Here is a 22,397-nt window from a genome sequence, read left to right on the forward strand (position 1 = left end):
ATTTGCTCACGACACTTGGCATGTTGTGGCAAGAATCAATTTGTCTGGTCCCCTTTTAGGTCCTACTCTCGGTTTCCCTAGCATTACTCAAGAATTATCTCCAAGTCACCCAGACCATTTAATCCACCATTAAATAATTTTTCTTCAAATGTTATCTTTTTTACTAATTTAACCGAGTCGATTAATTAAATGATATTTAAAATAGATTTTTGCTAAGGAATTTTAATTGCTAAATATAATTTTTTAAAGTAAATGGCGTAAATGTCTAGTTTTGATTATCCACACATGTATTGGTTTGTTTAAGATTATGACAACCCATTGCAAGTCCAAAAACCAATAAGACCATGCTCGTTAAAGATTATAGCAACCTATTGCGAGTGTCAAACCCATTATTGGACTCAAAATTACACCATAATCATAAACTAACAGGCCCTTATTGGACTCAAACAACCGATTGTGAGTCCAAAACCAATTATAGGACTCAAATTTGAGTGTCATAATCTTAAATGAATATGGCCTAATCAAATAACAGTAACTCTTTAGATGTTTGATTTATATTTTCCAAACACCCGGTTAAACATACATGGGAATGGTAAAATGGGCTTCTCTTTCAACCTTATTGCTAATTGTGAAGTGATTACCTTTATGGTAAAATTGTCTTCCCCTCGCTTTCACCTCATCACTTGTGATGTTAAAGCTTGCCAACACCCTATTTTTCACAAGCTTTTAAAAAGGTCTCTTCACTTTCAATTGAACGAGATCCTAAAGCTTCTCCACTTTATCCTCTAGAAAGAAAAAGACATAAGCCTTCTCCACTTAATCCATTAGAAAGAATGAGAAAGACACAAGCCTTCTCCACTTAATCCATTAGAAAGAATGAGAAAGACACGAGCCTTCTCCACTTAATCCAATAGAAAGAATGAGAAAGACACATGCCTTCCTTTCATTCGGTTCTTCTCTCCTCTTCTATCTTAACCTTATCACTCTGTAGGTATTGGTGGTCTTGTCCTCTCTCAACCTTATCACTTTCATTTGTGATCTAACAGCTTGTAAATACCATAGCTTAAAAATGGCTAACGACCTCCAATTAAAGTATTCTTTAGCCTCTCCACTTCATCATTTTAGGCCCTGCTTGGATTGCAAGAATTTTCTGGAAAAGTATGGAAAGGAAAAAATTTCCTACTTTTTTCTGCATGAAAAGAGATAATTTATTAATTTGAACCAATCCTATTCAATTTCTACTGGGACCTTCAATTTATGACGATTTCCCTTAAAGTTAACCATAATCATATCGTTTTCTTCTAAATTGTGAAAAGAAATTTTTTTCCAACAGATCCACAATGGGTCTTAGCAAACAAAGGGTCCAGATCACACTAAGATCATTTATGAGTACAAGATCAAGCTCCACATGCCCTCCTTCTATAAAGGTTTTCATTTTGCTTGAACCAACCACTCCATTGATTGGTTGGAGGACTGAAAACACTCATTTTCAAACAAAGTCTATTCGAACCAAATTATTTAGGATTTATCTTCAACTTGCTATTGAAATAATCATTTAGGCCACGTTTGGATACCCACAAGATTTAGATTTGGATTTAGTTGATATTTTGAACCGGATAAGATCCTTAGATTTCCAAATCAGCTACAACAACGGGCCCTTAATTAATATTTTGTAAATCAATATTTGTGGCAACTTCCCTCACCATAGCTGCTCCGACATCCCTTCCTCCCTTTCTATCTCTCTTAAAACATGATCATGAAGATGACTGATGTATTTTGTATCCAAAACTCAAATCCAAATCAAAATACAAATCCAAACGGGCCCTTAATTAAGTTGTCTACTATTACATGGTTATTACTTATTACATCTCTAGGGCTGTCCTCCACTAGCATAGAAGATTTTGAGAAATTTCATAGCACACACATTGATCAATCAATTCAACATGGGTCTTTCGAATCCTTCCCCTCATTCCTTAAAGCCCCAATTAGTGAGAAGCAAACCAAGAATTGCTTAGAAATCCAAGATCTACACATGCAGATTGCAGAGCTTTTTTCAAAGTATAACAAAAGCCTATCTAAGGATAAAATAAACCCTAGTTTGCTATGCCCATGGAGAACGCCCCATTAGGTGTTGACCATTTTGCCATACCTTTTCCCACTCATCAAGCCCATTGTTTTAAGTTCTAATAGAAAGCCTCTAGATAACTAGGATCATCAGATTTAGTGGGATAGCCTATCCCAATTCCTACTTTTCTATGAGACCATATGTACAATTTTTTGGAAATAAAAAAAATGGGATATCCTATTGGGCCTTTGTTCATGGATAAAACACTTCCAGATCAAAATTAGTGAAGAACAACAAACATCAAAACTTGTCCAAGCTGGATAGAAAATCCCAAGAGCAGACTCATATAGTGAACAACCCCATTGAGGCTCTTCCACCACAACTACTGGAGAAGGAAAAGAAAGATGAACAAAGATTGAACAGAATAAAGAAATTGAAAAACTATGATAGAATAAATATGGGGAAAATGATTGTTGAGATTTCAAGAGAAATATAGATGAAACCCAACTGCCCATCTTCCCCTAATTCATGTTGCAGGGAACACTTTCGGCAACAAATGCATTGGAATAAGCACAAGGCCGATACACACAATCCCTGCGTTTTTTAGAAAACAGCATATAAAAAAAAACAAAGAAAGAAAGGAGTTTCCTCAAAAATCATAAGATAAAATGGAAAGATCTTATTCTTTGATGTGGGTTATGGGTATCTAAGATCTTTAGGGTTTCTTGAGAAATTATGGGTTCAAGATGGAGGAAGGGAAAAAAGAGGCTTTAGGTGTTATGGACTTAGGGTTGTGGGCAAGACTCGGCACTTTATAGGCTATAAAAATAGAAAGAGATAAGGATTAGGGTTTTTGGAACCATCATATAGAGGAGAGTGGGATTAGGGTTTTACATAGAAGGCTAGGATTAGGGGTTTTTTTGGAGCCATTATATAGTGGAGAGTGGGATTAGGGTTTTATAGAGAAGGCTAGCATTAGGGTAAAAGGGCTATATAGAGAAAGAAAAGGGATTAGGGCTTTATAGAAAAGACTAGGATTAGGGTTGATCCTAGCCCTCCGATCTATAGAGGGTTAGGATCAACCTATGGAAATTATTTTTGGGGCACAACTTATTTAGGCTGTGGCCCATCTAATGGACGGTTTGGATCATCCTATGGTGAGGGGCATAACGTACTTTTAATAAAGTGAAGAGTGCGATCATCAAAATTCTGTAGTGCTGATAACATTTCCCAATATAAAATGCTTTATGACTTAATCCATTGATATGATCTTTTTTTTATATAAGCCACACATCTTGGATGATCTTGTGGTGCCCATCAAGATCAACGGTCTTGATCATCATAATTATATGCAATGTGCAAGTTAGGACCACACCCTATGATGAGATTTTATATTGTGTGTAGCCGTATAGTCCAGTATTTCAAAAAGTATTGAACGGCCCACTCCATAGAATGATCCAAACCGTCTGTTTGTGGGGCCACAACCATAGGACGATCCAAACCATCTATTTGTTGGGCCACAATCATTGAACCATAGGATGATCCAAACCACCTATTTGTTGGGTGGTACCCGAAAAATCATTACCATCATAGTAAAATTCATGTCTACTGTTTATTGAGTAAAGCTGTTGAATTTTTATACGGAAAGGAAATATCTTATTTTGATTTGTTAAGGGCCCTACCTCTAGATAGAGAAGGGTCCCCTCCAAAAATAGGCGTATGCCTCTTTGAGCGGCGAGCACACGGTATTCTTTAGTAAAAGGCGAAAGAATAGTTCGCTCTGTGCTCACCACAAGGCTGCGTGATTCTGTAAGATACCTGCGATGCTGCTATATACGAGACTCCAATGGATGGATTTATCTTTAGTATCCGATGTGGGACTATCTTCCTTTATCAGTTATGAGTTATAACCATTTGGGAGCATTTTTAGTCCTGTGCTTACACTCACCGTCATAGATCAATACTATTACTAACCAACTATCAGTTTTTCATCCTTCCTCAGGTGTTTATGTTTAATTAAGACCGTTGATCTTCATCTTGTTGAACATCACAAGGCAACTCACATAGTCACATTGCATATTTACAATATAGGACAACATGGGTAGACTTGTGGTATCCAATCACGCCTACATTACACACATGGGTCCCATGAATTGACTGTTAGGAAAGAGAGTAAGAAACACTGTCTTTTGAGCATTTTTCTATCTTAAAAGAATAACTAGGATTTCCTGTGCGGGTGTGGCTCTTTGGCTTAAAGTCATGGGTATTGCTCCAGAGCGAATCGAATCCCACCGGGCTTACCCGATGCGTGTGGTTCATGGGTGATTGTGTGCATCCGTAGGGAATAATCCCACCCTAAAAATTGGGAAAAGAAAAGAATAATAGGCATGGGATCATACCAATGATCAATTTTTAAGCCCCATCACGAGGACATATATGTGTAATCAAGACTGTTAATCTTGTAGAACAAAATGAAATATTCACCCCCTTTTCTTCTCCGAGCCACCACGCTTTAGTATATTTATGACTACTGCTTTTACACCACAAGCAGGTGACCCCGGAGAAGCAAAGGGGGCAAATATATCATTTCCCTGTTTTTTTTTTTTAACCATTCCTATGGCATCCATCTCACCTAACATTATATAGAGATTTTAAATGATGTAAATACATGGGCACCAAAAGTATAGTGAGGCGGACATCTTTGGTTGATCTAAGCTGGTCGATAGGGTTGGGCCCCAAAAATCATTTCCATAGGATGATCATAAGATTCATAACTGATCGATATAATAGTGTGAAATGTACAGCTCATAAAGTTTTAAAAATAAATAAGTAGAGGGTTATGATAATCTTATGAGAAGATTTTTGGGCTATGACCTATCTATGTAGAGTTCTAACAAATGAATGGTTTAGACCCCTCTAGAAACCATGATATTTCATATGTAGAGAAATAGCCTCAGCCATTGGATTGCAATTTTACAGCCTGGTTTGTTCCTATTGAAAAGCAGAAGGGCAGGATGATGCTAATGCTAGGTTCTGTCGCTCTACAAATTCAGCCTTGAAAAACTAACATTTATTTCCAAATGCCCCAATTAAGCTCCATGCAAATGTGCGAAAAAAGGAAAGCTGGATTTCAAATTCACAACCATCTATAATGTTATTGAAACAATCATTATTTAGCTCTTTAGCTACCAATTAGTGAGCAAAAAATTCGAGTTAGTTGTTTCAGACTGTTGAGAGAAAACAGGATAACCATGCACAAGCTGTAATACCAACAGAGGTGATTTCCAATTCAAAACACATTCAAAAGACATAAATAGAACTCATGAAGGAAGGAACAAGTTAACACTACTACCAGTTTAAGCATTTCCAAGGCGTTCAGAGAGAACTAAGTACACAATGTATTGAAACTAGAGCATAAGTCGAGCCACATGGCCCACATGATCAGGATGTGTGCGCCCATGGCTCCAGGTACTGAACCCATCAAGCCGTTTTCTTTAAAGTTCCGATACTGTTTCTCCTTGCACATTCTAAGATGGTTTGATCAGCAGCAATGCAGAAGCATGCAACGGAAGCTGTACATAGGAAACAAAAACAAACTTGTTAAATTTGGTCGTCTAAAACTGCAAATGGGAATTAAATTTTATGTCTAACAGAACAAATTTACACAAACACAAGGTGCGTAAATAAGGAATGCAAGGGAAATTCTTCTGCCCCACCCCCATAAATCTGTGTTTCCATCTCCAATTCCGAAAGAAAAGTCGATTAACATCCGCTAAAATCTAAAAGAGTTCTGTCCTTTGTTAGGGGTGTGGAGTTGTATTCTGAACTTAATGTTTAAAACATGAGTTAATATATGGTGTTTCAGGTTAGCAGAAAGTCTAGATGTTGGGTGAATTCAACAGATTAAAATGAGGGCAAATAAAGTACAAGTTAATGTTTAAAACATTATGGGATACAACATCTTCAATTAGCATAATTTGAAATTCAACAGTATCTCCTGATATGATGAGCGCCTGCGCAGTATAATTAAGCTTTGCCTTTGCCCATGGAATAACACGAAAAAGAAAAAGAATCTGAAAATAAGAGAACCTACCGCATGAAGATTGAACACCTAACCTATTTATATTTTGTAAAAAAAATCTAAAGCTTACAAAAGAAGGTTGTTTCTTAAAGATATGTCTGGAATAAGATGCTTTATCCATTCATTTTAGATGAGTAAGCTATGCACCAAAACTAGGTGCATAAACCATCTTGACCATCCAGTTAGTGCACATACCGTTGATCCCGACTGATCCTGACCATCCAATCGATTGTCCATGCATTGGATGGTCCAGGCCTAAAAATACCTTCCATTCAATGTATCACCCCATCAATACCCTCTGCTTTAGTACGGTCAGCAAAAAATATGGGCATCGGTACACAAAAAATGCTAGATCATGGCGTTGTTTATATTGGCAATACCATGTTTTAATAACTGCACAATCTTAGCTTGTCTTTTCTTTTTAAAGTGGTTTCGAAGGGCTTTTTTGGGAACTGTAATAACCTTTTACAGCTTTTTAAATAATAAAAGACAAGATGAGTTACCGAAATTATCAACACATGGCAGTGCCAATATCATTACCCTTCAAATTTCGCCTCCTTTTTGGTTTTTAGCATTGAAGTCTACTTATTTTTTCTCGACCATCAGATTGTCGATTGTCCTGACATTGTCACATTGATGCGTAGTCTTCTAATTCATCATATGGATTTAAGACACAATTTTAAGTGGTGATTTAAAGGAAGGAATCCACATCGATCAACGTTAAGGCCTATTCGTTTCAGATTGTGACAACAGATGGTGAGGGCCCCAATTGATTGTTGGAACAAAATAAAACTACGTGGAGATTAAGATTAAGCAGGTCAACTAACACTTATAAGCCCATCCACATCCAAACACGATGTGTGAACTTTGCCTTTTGCGTGGAACCCCCAACAATCTCCCCCACCACGTGGAAGCAACGTGGACAATCTTGCCCCTCCATGTGGAGGCAACGTGAGAATTACGAGATCTTCCCCGAGGGATTTTTCCATCCTCGGAGACTCACTGGGGTTACCAAGATCTTCCCCAAGGGATTTCTCCATCCTCGAGGGTACACCGAGGTTACCATGCCCCGACTCTGATACTACTTGTCGGGACATAGATAGGGCATGCCCAAAAATGTTGTATTTGACAATCCAATTTTATAAGTTGTGAAATGGGCAGTTAAAAAGGTGAAAAAAGCCAAAACAACAACACAAAATTCTCTACATAAATATGAGGTTTAGCATTGTCATGAAGGATACCTTTGATCTAAAAATCTATCATGCATTGTAGGGTTAGATAGATGAATGGTTTGGATCACCAAATCATTGTTCACCACTTGTACTTTGCTTCAAATTTTTCTCAAAAGTATGTGCAAACCAAATATAATTCTTCAAACCAAAAGAATTTTCTTGCAATATGCATGCATCTATTGATGTGAAGTAAACCCCACTTTTTTTACCTCTTAAAAATTGGAGCCGAGTTTGTTTCATGTTTCATCATCATTCCATCTCAAACAAAAGATAATATAAATCACTTTAGCTTAAATCATGATGTGAAGTTTCTCTCATGGTATGGTGGATGTAATGTGATCTATGCAAGGCCTTTATATTGCAATGTATATGCATTTTGAGTGAAAACACCCTCACACATGCAAATAACTTGAGAAATAGTTGAAACAAAAAATTGACCACTTAGGTAGTTTATTGTGTTGATTTTTGTTGTAAAGGGTTGTTATATGAAGCATAGTGAAATCATTTCCAACAGATATCTTCTATTATTTTGAATTTGAATTGAAGACTCTTGTTTTGTAAGAAGCTTTGTTCCCTGGAAACATATTTCTACCTTAGCTTTTAAGAAGATCCGGAATTACAAACGGTTGCTTTTCTTTCTTTTTCCAGATCATTCTCCTTTGTTCATAACCTTATTGAAAACAAGAATACATAAGTGATTCAGTTCAATTCATCCTCAAGAATTTGCTTCGCGACTCTCAACTCATTTTTCTCATCAATGAACTAATGACTGGAGATGAGACTAGAACTCCCTTGAACTCAAAAATTCTTTCTAGCTTGCATCACCAATCCAAGAATTCTTCCACAGACAAATCATCATGGAACTGATCCGGCATCTCTATTCTCAGTCTCGATTCCTGTAAGCCCAAGGGTGGCAATTCTTCGAGTTATATTTTGACGATTCCAAACACAAGTTGATATTTGATATTAGTTGTTTATACTGATATGTAAAATGTGTAAATGTCTTTGAGGAAGTATGAGCATTCAAGCAAAATCAAAGTCATGGATTGATTGGAAAATCAAATGGGCTAAAGAGAGGAGAAGAATAGATGATCTCAAGATTTGAAGAAGAGCTATTGAAAATTCAAAGTCAAGTCTTAGAGTCTAGTTTGTAAAAATAGTCTTTCAATGGTTTTTGTGGATAATGGCACTAGGGCTAATCTAAAACAAGGATAATGAATCTAGAGAGGAATTAAATCAATCATTTTAAAATTATTTTTAACAAAAAGTAGACTCTCTAAGGTTTGGAAAGCACAAGAATGTCGAAATCCAATAAGAAACGAGGGAGATATGAATTTTCGAACTTAACTGCGCAAATCTGGAAAATTGACTAGAGAGCCAACCGACCCCTAGAGAGCTGATCGAGACAGCCAGCCGGCCAGAGGAAGGCCGACCGAGCAGATATCTCCCAATTTTTTATGGATTCCCTCGGGCAATGCGACAACCGACCAAGGGGTCATCCGAGTCTGCCGTTAGAGCCTACAACGGCTAGTTTTGGCTTGGAATCTCTATAAAAGGGATTTTATGACCCTTAAACTGATGAACAAGCCCCATAAGACTTATGTTGACCCATTTGATTGGGAAAAACCCTTTTGTGCCATCAATTGAATATACAATGAGGAATTATAATATGATTTCATTTGTAAATATCTTTCTTGAGTAATTTGTAGTGAGCTCAGTTGTAAGCCTCCCTGAGAGGATTATGTTTCTTCTCTGTAATTGGTAGATGACACAAAATCCAGCCTCGTAGTGGAGCTTGGGGATAAAGCCTTGATTAGTGGACGAGGCATTGTGTCAACCTTGGGAGAGCGAAAGCTTGTAACGCTTTGGTCTTCACTCATAAGAAGATTGGGTTAGTGGAAGCATTGAGAGAGGATATCTTCGTGAGAGTGGACGTAGGATTTGGCCGAACCACTATAAAAATATCGGTGCACTCTCTCTCTCTCTCTCTCTCTCTCTCTCTCTCTCTCTCTTTTGTGCGTGAGTTTTATCTTCCCTATTTCTTTAAATTTGTTAATTTGTTCTTGTAATTAATTGTAAGATTATCTTTAAAACAACAAATAGTTTTTAAAACACAATTTTTCCCCCTCTTGGATTGCCACCTTGGCCAACAATGGTTGTCTCTTTCACAATGGTCACTGGAGCATCCACTTGCACCATGTGATGGAAAGGGTTCATGTGAGTTTCATCTTCTTCCTCAGTTTCCTCCTCTTGGGCAGGCATTTCCAAGTGGAGAATTTGGGTCGTCAAATCTTCGCCTTGTCTACGAAGCATGGTTGGTTCGTCTCTTACTTCAACTTCTACCATTGGAATGGTGCAAATGCCACTTATTTTCGGTGGCATGATCGATTCGCCTACCAACAATAGAAAATATGCTGCTCAGATACCAATTTGATGCCGCCAAACAACTGTAATGAAAGAATGAGATAAACAAGCAAAACACCGTAAGAAAATCTTATCGTGAAGAGAATAATTTTATTCCATAAAAAACCCTAAACTCCATCGTTCATCTTTCATATAGCATTTTAAAAGAGACTCGAAAAGCTAAAAAATAGCTACATGATAAGAAAGCAAGACTATCTAAAACATCTAAAGTTTGCAAAAACTAGGAAAGTGATAAATAGTAAGAAGAAATAATCTAATTCAGGAAACAAATACTTTTAGTAAAACCATGTTTCCCAAATCTTCTAAGTTCCTAACTTTTTCATATTCTTCACGATTCTAACTTGCTATCTTTATGGATTAGTGCCTACTGCGTAGAGTGTATATTTAGATTTAGCAAAAAATATCTTTTATTCCTCACGAAAATGGATTGGTTTTATTTGCCGTTTGCGCATCTTTCCGTAATATGCATCCTCAAAATCCTCGGCTAACCTTTGGATTGCATCAAATCTTTGTAGGGATTGATGACCCAAGCCGTAATGTCATTGAGGGGCAACCTTCATAGTTAAAAGCAACAACACCAGAATGAGGCTCCATATCAAATTAGAATAATCCATCCACTTCCCACCCACCACTAATCATTCTCTTTCTCTTAAGGTCCTGAAAAACATAATATGTCACTAAGCACTGGAGATATTTTATTTTTCTAATTGAAAGAAGACTAACTGTAAATTAAGATATAAAAGATTCAAAATAAAGACAGAGATGAAGCTCGATAAATAATTCACTTCCCAATAATAGTAGGAGAAGACTCATCATCAAGTGCAACCTTAGGCTTAGAAGAAAAAAATCTACCAAGGGTAGAAAATAGTATCAGCATACCAGTCATATGCTCGAAAGCTCTCGAGTCAATAACCCAAGGACACCGTTGAGAGACAGGTAGTACTTAGTACTTTAATGAGCTATGACTGGGCTCAACCATGGACAAGCGGTGGAAACTACCAAGCCGGAGTACAGTATGGATAGAGGGAATTTCCGGTAGTAGGCGCAGAGGGAATTTCCGGGGGAGTAGTGAAATGTGTTAAACTCCCCATGAGATACTAATCCAGATCCACTGACACTAGAGGTGTCTGGCTATAAATTAATGAGTATCTGAAGCAAGGTTGCCAGAGCGGGAATCGAAAGCGGGAATCGAAGGCGGGAATCGAAGGCTCCCAGGGAAAAATCTTACTCAAGGTTGCCAGAGTGGGAATCGAAAGCTGGAATCGAAGGCTCACAGGGAAGAATCATGCTTCATTGATCTGAAGGCATATGTGATTGATTTTTAGCTCGATCACTAACACAAATATTGCTTCATTCGCACATGCTATTTACCCTACTTATACCAAGAATACCACTTATATTTAGGTTGTAAAATATCATGAAGAGTATTTTCATGATATAATAAAGTATGGGTTGTCTATGGCCTACATGTCAAGGTGCCAAACGGGCCTTGCCGTGCCGGCACGGCACGAAATTTTGCAGCCCACACGGCCAGCGGGCCAGGCACGAGAAAACAGCCACATAAAGCCCTTTTTACACTGTTTTTTGTCGTGCCGCGTGCCGTGCCGTTTCGTGCCGTGTGCCTAAACCTTCAACCCGGAACAGCCCACTGTAGCAATCGTGCCGTGCCGGGTGTGCCTCGGGGCCGGCATGGCCCAGTTGCGACCTTGACCTACATGTGACACTCCAATGGACCCACATCATATGTCTATCTCCCACTCATCTAGAGTCGATTCGAAGGATCGTATGGGTTCGTTGACATGCCCACTCGAGGCCATGGAGGACGAGAGGGGCTTGCATTTCACTACACATACAAGCCATGTCTGGCAACCATGAAAAATTATTCCATGGAATAATCAGGGGCCCAAGAGGGAAAGGGAGAAACTTGAGTTGGTGGGAGTGAAAAGAGCATAAAAAATAGTGAAAAAAATACCTACTTAATTTTTTTTGTTTGATTTCTATGAGTTCTTCATATTCCTCCTCTCCTAAAGTCTCACCCTCTCCACCCTATCTCTGGTAGATTCCAGAAATATTCCATGGAATATTTTTTCAAGGTGGCCAACACATGTCCTTAATTTCCCATACGTCCACTTGCAATATCCAGTCAAAAAGTCTGAATCAGCTGAAAGCAATGGCCCAAGCAGACTACTAATAAATAAAGTAAATAAAAAAGAGAAATGCGATGTTCTTTCAGCTTTTGTTATCTTTCGTTTAAAGTTTTCTAAAGGAGATTTGCTAGCGTCCATCGCTGAAGGCATTTCGCGGATGGTCTACTGCATGTGAGAGCAGCCACCTAATGAATGAAGACAAAATCTGCTGAAAAGTGAGCGTGACTGCTCTCACATGCAACAGACCATGCCTTCTGCAATGGACGCTAGCAAATCCCTTGCTAAAGTATTGTTAAATTAGGTTTAAGAAGAAAGAAAGAGGGATTATAAATCGGTTGATGTGTTGGATGTGTTATCATTTACCCTTCCTCTTTCGGAGAATAACTGAAATACCCTTAAAAATGGGAAATGAAGTAATAACAAACGGTCCAAACCTTCACTTACCATTAAAACCTTGCAAGGGAATGTGAAATAAATAGCCGCTTGATGCTAGCATTCCTCTGATAAAAATACTATTTCAAGTTATAAGAAACCAGTTTGGATTGCAAGAACATTCCGGAAAAAAATGGAAAGGAAAAATATTTCTAAAAGTTCTACTTTTTTTACACACAGAAAAGATAATTGAACCAACTCTATTCAATTTTTATTTTGAGGGACATTCAATTTATGACGACATCCCTCTAAATTAACCATAATCATATCAACATACCATGAGAGGTAATGAAAATCTTTGGAAGCTGACTTTGGGTCACTATGAAAAATCTGATTTGGAATGGTTGCCAAACACAACCTTAATGTCTGTTTTTCATGTATTTCGTTAGAAAATGATATCAGCACAACCATGTTTTGATAATTGCACTAAATCGTCTAGTCTTTTAGTATTTAAAGAGCTGTCAAAATTGATTAAATTTCCCCAAAAAACTCTCACCAGCCAATTAAAAAATAAAAGGCAAGCTGAGTTTGTGCAATTATTAAAACATGGTAGTGATAGCCATTTCTTTTATATTCAAGATTTGAAACCCCAAGTTTGGATCCCCACAAGATTTAGATTTGGATTTCTCACATTTGCAGTTGAGATTACTAGATTAGGAACTCGATCAGATCCTTAAATTTCCAAATTAGCTACTAAGTGTGAAAAAAATTCAATTTTGAAATCTGTTCTGCAAGACATTATTTGGAAATCAATATTTGTGGCAATTACCTTCCACCTCGCTGCTCCTAGACCTTGCTGCATCATCAGTGAGACCTACCCCTCTCTCCCTCTCGTACACCATGTGCATGAGGATGATTTATGCATTTTGAATCCAAAACTCAAATCCAAATCCAAATCCAAATCCAAATAGAAAAACATGAGGTATCCAAACATGGCCAATTTCATACAAATTTTTTTACTACCGTAATTTTAGTGAAAAATGCGGGAGTAAGGACGCGAGGGGCATTTTTATGAATAGTAATACTTAAACACACCCTCGCTCTGTATTTATTTATTCTTTCCTCTTTTCACATCTTCTCAGAGCTTCAACGCTGTCCTCTCTCTTTCCCATTGAGAAATCCTTTGGCTCAAGAAAAAACGAAGAGAAAGGAGAAAAAATGTCGTGGCAAACGTACGTTGACGATCATCTGATGTGCGAGATCGACGGCCAGCATCTCTCGGCTGCAGCAATTATGGGACTCGACGGGAGCGTCTGGGCTCAAAGCGATTCCTTCCCTCAGGTCCCTTTTCTTATTCGATTTATCTGCTCAACTGGGTTTTCTTTTATGATTTTGATGGACTATATAGAAGGATCTGTTGAGTATTTGTTTTGGGTTTGTTTTGTTTTGATTGGATATAGTTGGTTTTTTGGATGTTTCCTGACGAGAGATTCTGTATTGGGTTTCTGTCTTTTCTTGCTAAATTTGCTTGTGATTTGATTATTGATTGGAATTTAGATTTTTTATGTGATTGGATCTGTATCAGAGGGTTTGATCTATATATTTGATGTATGTAGGTTTTTGTTTTCATTTCAGTTTGTGTTACGAACCCGAATCAGTTCGCAACGTGATTGATCTTCTCAGAGGGAAGATCAGTCCCTCCACCCACTTCGAGGGCGCCCTACACTCTACGCAGAAACACACTTTCTGGAATAAATTTCTTCACTTCATTTCTTTGAGAAATACTACTTGCATGTTATTTATAGAAAACCCATTTGACCACTTCCTCTAAAACTCCTACCCAAGCCAATCTAGATAACCCTCATGTTACGTTCCTGAGTGGGGGCCCGCCTAGGTATGGGATTGGGTTGGGACCCGGCCTGGTATGGGACAGGTTTAAAGGGCCTTGCCTAACGCGGTCTGTTAGCTTTGGAGCTTTTGGTGTATTGGTAAGGTACCTAACATTTGGTATCAGAGCAGACACCACATCCCGTGTTCAAGTCAGAGAAGGGGCGACCTGTTGAGAGGGACTACTTGCCTGGTAAAAAGCCAAAGTGAAAGTTACCACGGTGAAGTTGCCACAGAGTGGGCGCCGTGGAAGGGGTGACCTGTGGAGAGGACTACCTGGAAAAAAGCCAGAGAGTGAAAGCTGACAAAGTGGAGTTGCCACTGAGTTGGCTGCCGCAGAAGGGCGACCTGTGGAAAGGACTACCTGGAAAAAATGCCAGAGTGTAAGCCATCACAGAATAGGTCGCTGAGGACTTCCGATGCAGAAGTTTGGTGGAATGTTACGGTCTTCAGTGGGGCCCACCTAGGAATGGGACTGGGTGGGATCCAGCCTGGTATGGGAAAGGTTTAAAGGGCCTTGCCTGGCTAACGCGTTCCACTAGTTCTGGAGCTTTTGGTGTATTGCTAAGGCACCTAAGACCTCATCTCTAAGACTCCTATATCCACACCAAACAACTAAAGAGAAATTCTACAAAATATAAGCAACTAAAGAGAAAATTCTACAAAATATAAACTAACTTATTCTACCCTAAGTGGGACCTATCTACGCATATAACATCTTGGGTGGTATGGAACTGGCTTGAAGTGGTTTAATCAGTATATGTGATGTGGGTTTGTTTTTTGAACCTCATTTCAAGAAAAATTTAGATCCGGGTCCTGCTTTGAGGGCTTCAATTTGAATGTTTGTATTTGATTTTTTCTTCATTATGACCTATTTATATATCTTCTAAAATGAATTTTGTGGGAACGATTTGTATTACGACTAATGGATTCCCATCTTAGGGCTAGAGACTTATGCAGAAAATTATTTGTGTGGATTTTGGTGTTTTCGCCTTATTGAAACTTTAGATATTTCAACCATCCGGTGACACAAACTAAGACTGTCTTGCATCAAAGCTAGGGGTGCAACTCGGGTCGGGTTGAGGCCAGCCTGAACCCAACCAGAGGAACCATTTACTCAACCCGAGCCAGACCCGACTCGACTTCCAACCCGAGTTTTTAAGCTTTAAAACTAAAAAAAAAAAAGAGACAAAAGAAAAATGTTGAGTTTCACTCGCGTAGGTTTGCTCGAGCCCTCAACCCGAACCCGACTTGAAAAAATACCCAAACCGATCCAACTTTTTTTTAGGTTGAACCCGACCCGAGTTGCACCCCTAATCAAAGCATTAGTCTGATTTTAAACTAGTCACTAGATTGGCAGGCATGGAAATTTTGTACTTTTGGGATGACTTTATCATGTTCTTTTTATAGTTGGATTTGTCAGAGCATACTTTTAAAACTTCCCCGCGTCATCATGGACTCCCTCGAGTCAACTCCCTTTTCCCTAGGTTGCGTTCCATGTTTTGCCTCCGCGTTCCGCGTTTTGCCCTACATAGTCAATAAAAACTCCTCTGACTTTACCGAGTTATGACTGCATCGACTGAGTATTCAGCTTCGTCAACCGAGTACTCAGACTGTGTCGTGCAAAGTTGAATATGATTTTCCTCGACCACTTTTTGACCCGCTTCCGCATTTTGAAATATTGTGTCAGAGTGTTGTTGGCCTAGAATCAACTTTTATTTTATAGTCCCAATGTCAAGACAAAATGATGGCATTCCGTGACTAGCTGCTCTGATCTGATTACATTTTCTTGCACTCCATGACTTGTTGCTTTGATCTTATTACATTTCCTTGTTGTTTCACGTTACTGCTTCTCTATATTTCTATATTTCTAAGTTTGTGCAGTTTGGGATTTGGGCTTGTTAATTAAATGGAGCAAAGGGGCTTCTTGTTAGAGTGTATGCCCTAAAAGCCAGAGTTTTCGTGTTGAAACCATTATTTATTAGTTCATGACATCTATTGGGTACTTATTGGAGTGTGTGATGTGCTCAAAGACACACATTTGTCCTTAAGTAGCATCGTAGGACTAGTCATGCACATAGGGATTATGTGGCAGGGAGATATGACCATCCGATTCTTTTTTTTTTAATGAAAGTTGACATATCTATTCATAATAACACATATACAGAAATTGGGGATCCGTAGTCCCACCTCATTAGATAATGAAGAAAACAACCGAGAGCCCAAAAAAAATCCAAAAAACCCATGATATGCTGCCCCAACCTTACAATCCAAAATTAGACCAGGGGTAGAAAGTGACCCGATACGCGAAAGACCAAGGTCTCCAAAATATGACCATCCGGTTCTTTGCACACCTAAAATGTTCACGCTTGGGGTTGAGGTTGGACATCTCATACTTGTACACAACTGGCATCGATCCTGCCTCCATACACGCATTGGGTGGCCTGGCTCGATCATTGGGTAGTGGACCTTAAGTAGGTGGAATGGGTGCGATGATTGGATTACTCATTGAACATATCACTTTGCAGAATAACCAGTGGATAAGGATTTGGATAAGGTTATTCTGTCAGACAAGACCCTTTGATATGTCCGTAGACCTGATGGGTCGTTTTGGTCCATGGGCAAGTCTTATGGCTTTGTTCTAACTAACTCTACTCCAAATAGGATTACCAGAGGTTAGTACTGGGTCATCAGGCAAACCCATGGGATCAATAGTGATGCCCAATAAGGAATCCTCCACCTCTCTTGTAGAGGAAATTCATTTACAGTTTCGATCTCAACTAGGCCCACATTAAAGAATGTCTAGCTAGACAGGTTTGATTAATTGTTTATCAAAAGTTTTTTGAAAAACATTGTCCGTTTTAAAAGGAATTTGCAAATGTATTTAAGGGCCCAAGTTTGATAGATCGAAAGGTATAACATTGAGTGGGCCTAGGGGGTAATTCATGTCCACCCCCCTAAAGACCCAACTCGGTAAATGTAGGATTGGAGGAAGGATATGCACATTGGATGTGCTTGGGGTAATTTAGATCTAATGGACTTCTTGTGGGGGCCACTTGCCTAATGTGATCGTAGTGTAACTACATTGCGTGAGATCGCAGTGGGGCCCATGGTGGGGCCTGCAGGAACGACCATTGGATCCCTGTGACGGTCCTACTCACAATTCGCTAGACCCTATGGATTGCTAGACAATCCGGGTTTCGGATTTGATCGTACGCGTGGAATGGGTTGGACTCATTGTATGTGATACAAGGAGGAGGTGCACCGTACATAGGGTACATACACCGATACACATGTTATTAGAGGAGATACGCCATACTTATGGTAGGGCACTGGTTTTAATTCATGCTTAAATCCTACTGGCTGAACTTAAATTGAATTAATTGTGAGTTAAGTGAAATCCTTTTGGCTATCACTAGCTTAATTCCTATCGGTAGGAATTAAAGAAGGAAAGGAAGTTATGGAGAGAGTTTCTAATATGAGGAATCCTATTGAGTTTTGGAAACCCATGCACATGGAGAAAATCGTTTTTGGCAAGCCATGTGTGTACATGTTTTATTTAGAAACAAAAGGATGTTGCTTTGAGCCAAGTTTCCAAAATTCAATGGAACAAAATGAATTGATTATGGGAATCTATAAATAGGGTATGAGGGTTGGACGAATTCTACTCGTGCACAAGCTAGAAAATTCGTCCAAGCCCTCCCCTCCCAAAATTTGTGTACTCTCCTTTCTTCACTTTTCTAGTTGCTTTGGAAGCAATAAGTGAGCCATATGGATTTCATGTTGCTTGGATTGGAATGAGGGGGGACGAATTCTACTCTTGCACAAGCTAGAAAATTCGTCCAAGCCCTCTGCTCCCAAAATTCGTGTACTCTCCTTTCTTCACTTTTCTAGTTGCTTTGGAAGCAACAAGTGGGCCATATGGATTTCATGTTTCTCGGATTGTATCCTAGCCAAAGAAGATCTGTTCTTCCTCCAACCACCTGACAAGAAGAGCCACTACTTCGACTTCCGGAGCGACTTGCGTTTGAGAAACGGCGAGCACTTAACGGGAGGTAGATCAAGCAGAGATTGGCGGTATTGGTCAATCAACTTGTGTTGGTAAAGTTTTCTTTACTTGTGTAATACAATTCATCACCATGGATTAATCTAGTAACTAGAATCTTGGGTCGGTTGGTGGAATCAAATTTTATTTTGTAGCGTAATCTTGCTTCCGCCGCGCATACCGATTCCACCACTGAATTTCACTTCTATCGTTTGTTGAAATTTCATGAGATCGTAGAAATTATGCTTAATTTACTAGACTTTCTCATTCCTTGCTCAGTTGTGGGCAACATGTGTAGTGAAAGAAGGTTTTAAATGTATACAGGGGGTGATTCTGAACTTTTTTTTTTTTTTCTGGGTGACTGGTGTTTGGTGCTTATGTTATTCTATCTGAGGAAATGTCTTCAAGTGGAACAAAGAGCATGTGATATGGTGTTTGGTGCTTATTTTATTCTAGATGAGGAAATGCCTTCAAGTGGAACAAATAAGCATGCGGCATGACTAAATTTGTTTTCGGTATGACTATAATCAGAATATTTCTTGTCACTCCAACTTGCTATTTATTTCTTAGAAATTGTTATTCTTACAAACAAGTTCAATGTGTACTGTTAATTCATATTTATCTATCTTTTAATATCTATGTATGCATGCATGCATGTGCCTTTGTAGATGCATGGAAAGTGTGTTCCTTTTATGCGTGGATTTCACACATTCATTGTTTTTATATCAATGTGTAGTTTAAGCCCGAGGAAATAACTGCCATTGTTAACGACTTTAATGAGCCTGGATCGCTTGCACCAACTGGCTTATACCTGGGATCCACAAAGTATATGGTGATTCAAGGCGAAGCAGGGGCTGTGATTCGAGGGAAGAAGGTGACGACCTTGCAACCTATTCATTAATTTCATGGTTTTACTATGATTATTTTCACCGCAAAAATATGTAATGAACTTTTACTAACCTGTATTGAGCTATTATTACTTTAACATTCAAGTGTGAACTCAGATAGTAACTTCACCAAAATTGGCGTTCAAAGTCTGAATTGCTCAAGAAGACCAACCATGTAATTGGTCAAATGGTTTACTTTATCAGGATATGCAAAAAATGTTGACTTATTAAATCAATTCAATCTCTACTGTAAGAAATCCTAATGCATGACCATTAAAAAAAAAATAAAAAAATCTAATGCATGTCTGCTAAAAAATTTATTTGATCAAAGCAATCAAGAACATCATTAACTTATTCTTAGAACATCATTAACTTATTCTTAGGCCATGCTTATGAGTACAACCGTACAAGTACACCAGACCGATATATTTCCTGGGATGATACATTTATTGTTCCTATTTATATGTTATGAACTATACTTATAATCTCTTTCCCTTTTTCTTGTCTGTATAATTACAGTTCAAAAAGCCCACTTTGTGTGCTTAACAGTCTCTTATCACTTTGTTTGCTTAACAGAGTCTTATTGTTCCTTTAAATTACTGTAATTTGTTTTTGGTGTTCTTCACATTTCCTAACAAACAAATATAGGGAATGATTCCTCTAAGTGGTTTGTACCATGGTTGTTGTTCGACTCATCACTTTTTTGCAGGGCTCTGGTGGTATTACAATCAAGAAAACAAATATGGCTATGGTCATTGGCATCTATGAAGAACCGTTGACTCCTGGTCAGTGCAACATTATTGTCGAGAGGCTTGGTGATTATCTCGTTGATCAGGGCCTTTAGATAGGGTATGTGTTTTTATGGTTGTTTCTATTTTCTGGAGTTGGGTTGTAATATTTGATATGAGCTTGCGTGGACTTGGCATTAGAATGGTTGCAGATGATAATATGTTTGATGCCATAGGGGACTCTGTGTGAGGACAAAGTATTTGATAGTTTCTTGTAACTTGGTATGATCCCTATCTGTGTATTCTTCCCGTGGAAGGGATTATGATTTAAATGTGAATAATGCGTATCTGTAAGCAGTGTTGGTTTTTTTAATTGATCTCTAGGCCGCCCTTCTCATGTCATTGTGATCTTTTTATATACGATGGTTGTTGAAATCCTTATATCTACTGTCCAAATCCTCTGATCCAAGTAGAATTAAGCAAAAAATTATTTATGGTTCAAGTTGAATTCAATTTGACAAAAGACAATATGAATAGTACGACTCAGTCAAACATGGATGATGCATAGTTCCATCGTAAGGTTCTTAAAGCCAATTTTATCATAAATGTGTACTAAAAGGTATAGGCAAGAAAAATGGCATTGAAGCTTACATTCTAGAATTGATATCATTCCAGCCTCTGAAGAGTGAATATTTTTTTATGCGTTGTTGATGTGATCCTTATCCTCAGATCTAATTTATTTTATGGTTCTTTAGTGGACAAGCTTGTTTATTTTTATTTAGGATTTTATTTTAGTCTCTTAAGTTATATTTTATTGGTCCTAGATGTGGGGGTGTCCACATCAACCCTACGACCCATTATACCCGTGGCCCATTACTCTAGATCTAAGTCCAACACTCACTTAACACTTAAAAGTCCCCTTATCTCTTATTGGCCCTCCATCATTTCTCATGACTTAAATCAAATAATTCCCACAACCTCTCTATATAAAACCCTAAACACGCCCCTTTAAAGCTAATCTTGGATATCGATTGGATAGAAACTCTCTCCTCCTTCCTCGGTTTGGGTGCCACCCTTCACCCCCTTCTTTGTTTCGTCTCTCGTCCTCTTTCTTTCTTCTCTCTTCGCGTCTCCTTCCCTCTCAGCTGAGATTGCGGCTGCCCCCGTCCTCCATTCTTTTGTCTTCTCTTTCATCCATCCTCTTTCTTTCTTTCTCCTGTCTTTCCCTTTTCTTCCCCTCTTCTCTCTCTCAGCTAAGTGTTCAGTCAGACATCTCTATCCTTCTCCCCCACACCCCATTTCTTTCACTCCTAACCTACGGGCTCACACAACAGCCCCCCCTTTCCCCCCATCTCCCCTTCTCCTCTCTACCCCAATCTCATGACTGTGAGCCCCTTCACAGTTGCCCCTTTTCTCCCGTCCCTTAGCTCACGGCTGAGACCTCTCCTTCCCTTCCATTCTTTTTTCATCTTTCTTCCCCGCCTTTCATCTCTGTATCTATTTTGACCGATTTCAGACCCTTCTTTTTCTCTCTAGCCTCTCTCTCCTTCCTTCTTCTCTCCTGTTTCTTTCTCCATCTCCCCCTTTCTTTTTTTCTTTTTCTTCCTCCCTTCTTTCTTTTCCTCCCTTAATCCCTATTCCCCTCTCGAAAAACTGCAAGACTGGGAAGCACCTCAAGACTGCCCAGCCTATCATTTCCCTCTATCATTTAGTCGACACTTTGAATTTATTGTTGTCCGACACGACATGCGTGTCCACCCCCATCGACACTCCTTTTGACACTTTTAAATGTAATGCTAGAAGTGTCAGACTTATGTGGGCGTGCCGACATGTTTTTGTACGTGTCACTGAATATTATGTTTACCTCTTATTATTAATTTTCTTTTATTATAACTTTTTTTTTGCTCTTGTTTAACTAACATTTGTTGTTATATTCCCTCCTTAAATCTAAAATCCTAAACAAATGCTTATGCCATTTTTTTATATGCATCGTATCCTATTGGTCTCCCTTTGTCGTAGCATATTGGAGATGGAAGACAAGTAGATTGAATTGATAAATGTGTTGTTATTTGATTATCTCATGTTTGTTTTAGTTTATAGTTGATTAATCCTTAGATCTATTAGTTGTTAAATGGATACCGTATTTATATTGTTCAAATTATGACAGTAATCAATAATTTCAGGGAGCTGATATATCCGCCCCTTTTTATTCTGCGGACACTCCCTTAAACAGCTTGAGACCGACTAAAGTAGGTTGCAAGTTATATCTAAAGAGTACTTCATAAAATTATGAAAATACCCTTCTAAGAAAAACCCATTGCCATCTCTCTTACACACCCGAATCCCCTAATCCTCATTTCCTCTTTCTCTGCCTCACGCCTTTTGCCCAAGCCTAAATCTCTCTCTCTCTCTCTCTCTCTCTGTCTCTCTCTCTCTCTCTCTCTCTCTCTATCTCATTCATTTCCTGCTATCCAGTTTGCTTTCTTTTTCAAATTGGAAATTTTGGGTGATATTTATTTTGGAAGTAGG

The 22,397-nt window shown here is 38.6% G+C and overlaps 1 protein-coding gene, 1 non-coding gene and 1 pseudogene across 2 annotated transcripts; 1 reads left to right on the forward strand and 2 right to left on the reverse strand.

The window, feature by feature from the left end:
- Window positions 1-2,518: 2,518 nt before the first annotated feature.
- Window positions 2,519-2,666, reverse strand: LOC143847666 (small nucleolar RNA snoR135). The gene has a single exon (XR_013235188.1). It is a non-coding gene; the product is annotated as a small nucleolar RNA snoR135 (small nucleolar RNA).
- A 1,079-nt stretch (window positions 2,667-3,745) lies between these two features.
- LOC143847691 (U5 spliceosomal RNA) lies at window positions 3,746-3,864 on the reverse strand (annotated as a pseudogene).
- Window positions 3,865-13,435: 9,571 nt separating this feature from the next.
- Window positions 13,436-20,268, forward strand: LOC143845395 (profilin-1-like). Its single transcript, XM_077353717.1, has 3 exons — window positions 13,436-13,662; window positions 18,990-19,127; window positions 19,850-20,268. The coding sequence occupies exons 1-3, from the start codon at window positions 13,540-13,542 to the stop codon at window positions 19,982-19,984; spliced, it is 396 nt and encodes a 131-aa protein (XP_077209832.1). The 5' UTR covers window positions 13,436-13,539; the 3' UTR covers window positions 19,985-20,268.
- The last annotated feature ends 2,129 nt before the right edge of the window (window positions 20,269-22,397 follow it).

Source organism: Tasmannia lanceolata, unplaced genomic scaffold, assembly GCF_043159265.1.
Source record: "Tasmannia lanceolata isolate RefF3 unplaced genomic scaffold, GAP_Taslan_0.1 ptg000015l, whole genome shotgun sequence".
Lineage (NCBI taxonomy): Eukaryota > Viridiplantae > Streptophyta > Magnoliopsida > Canellales > Winteraceae > Tasmannia > Tasmannia lanceolata.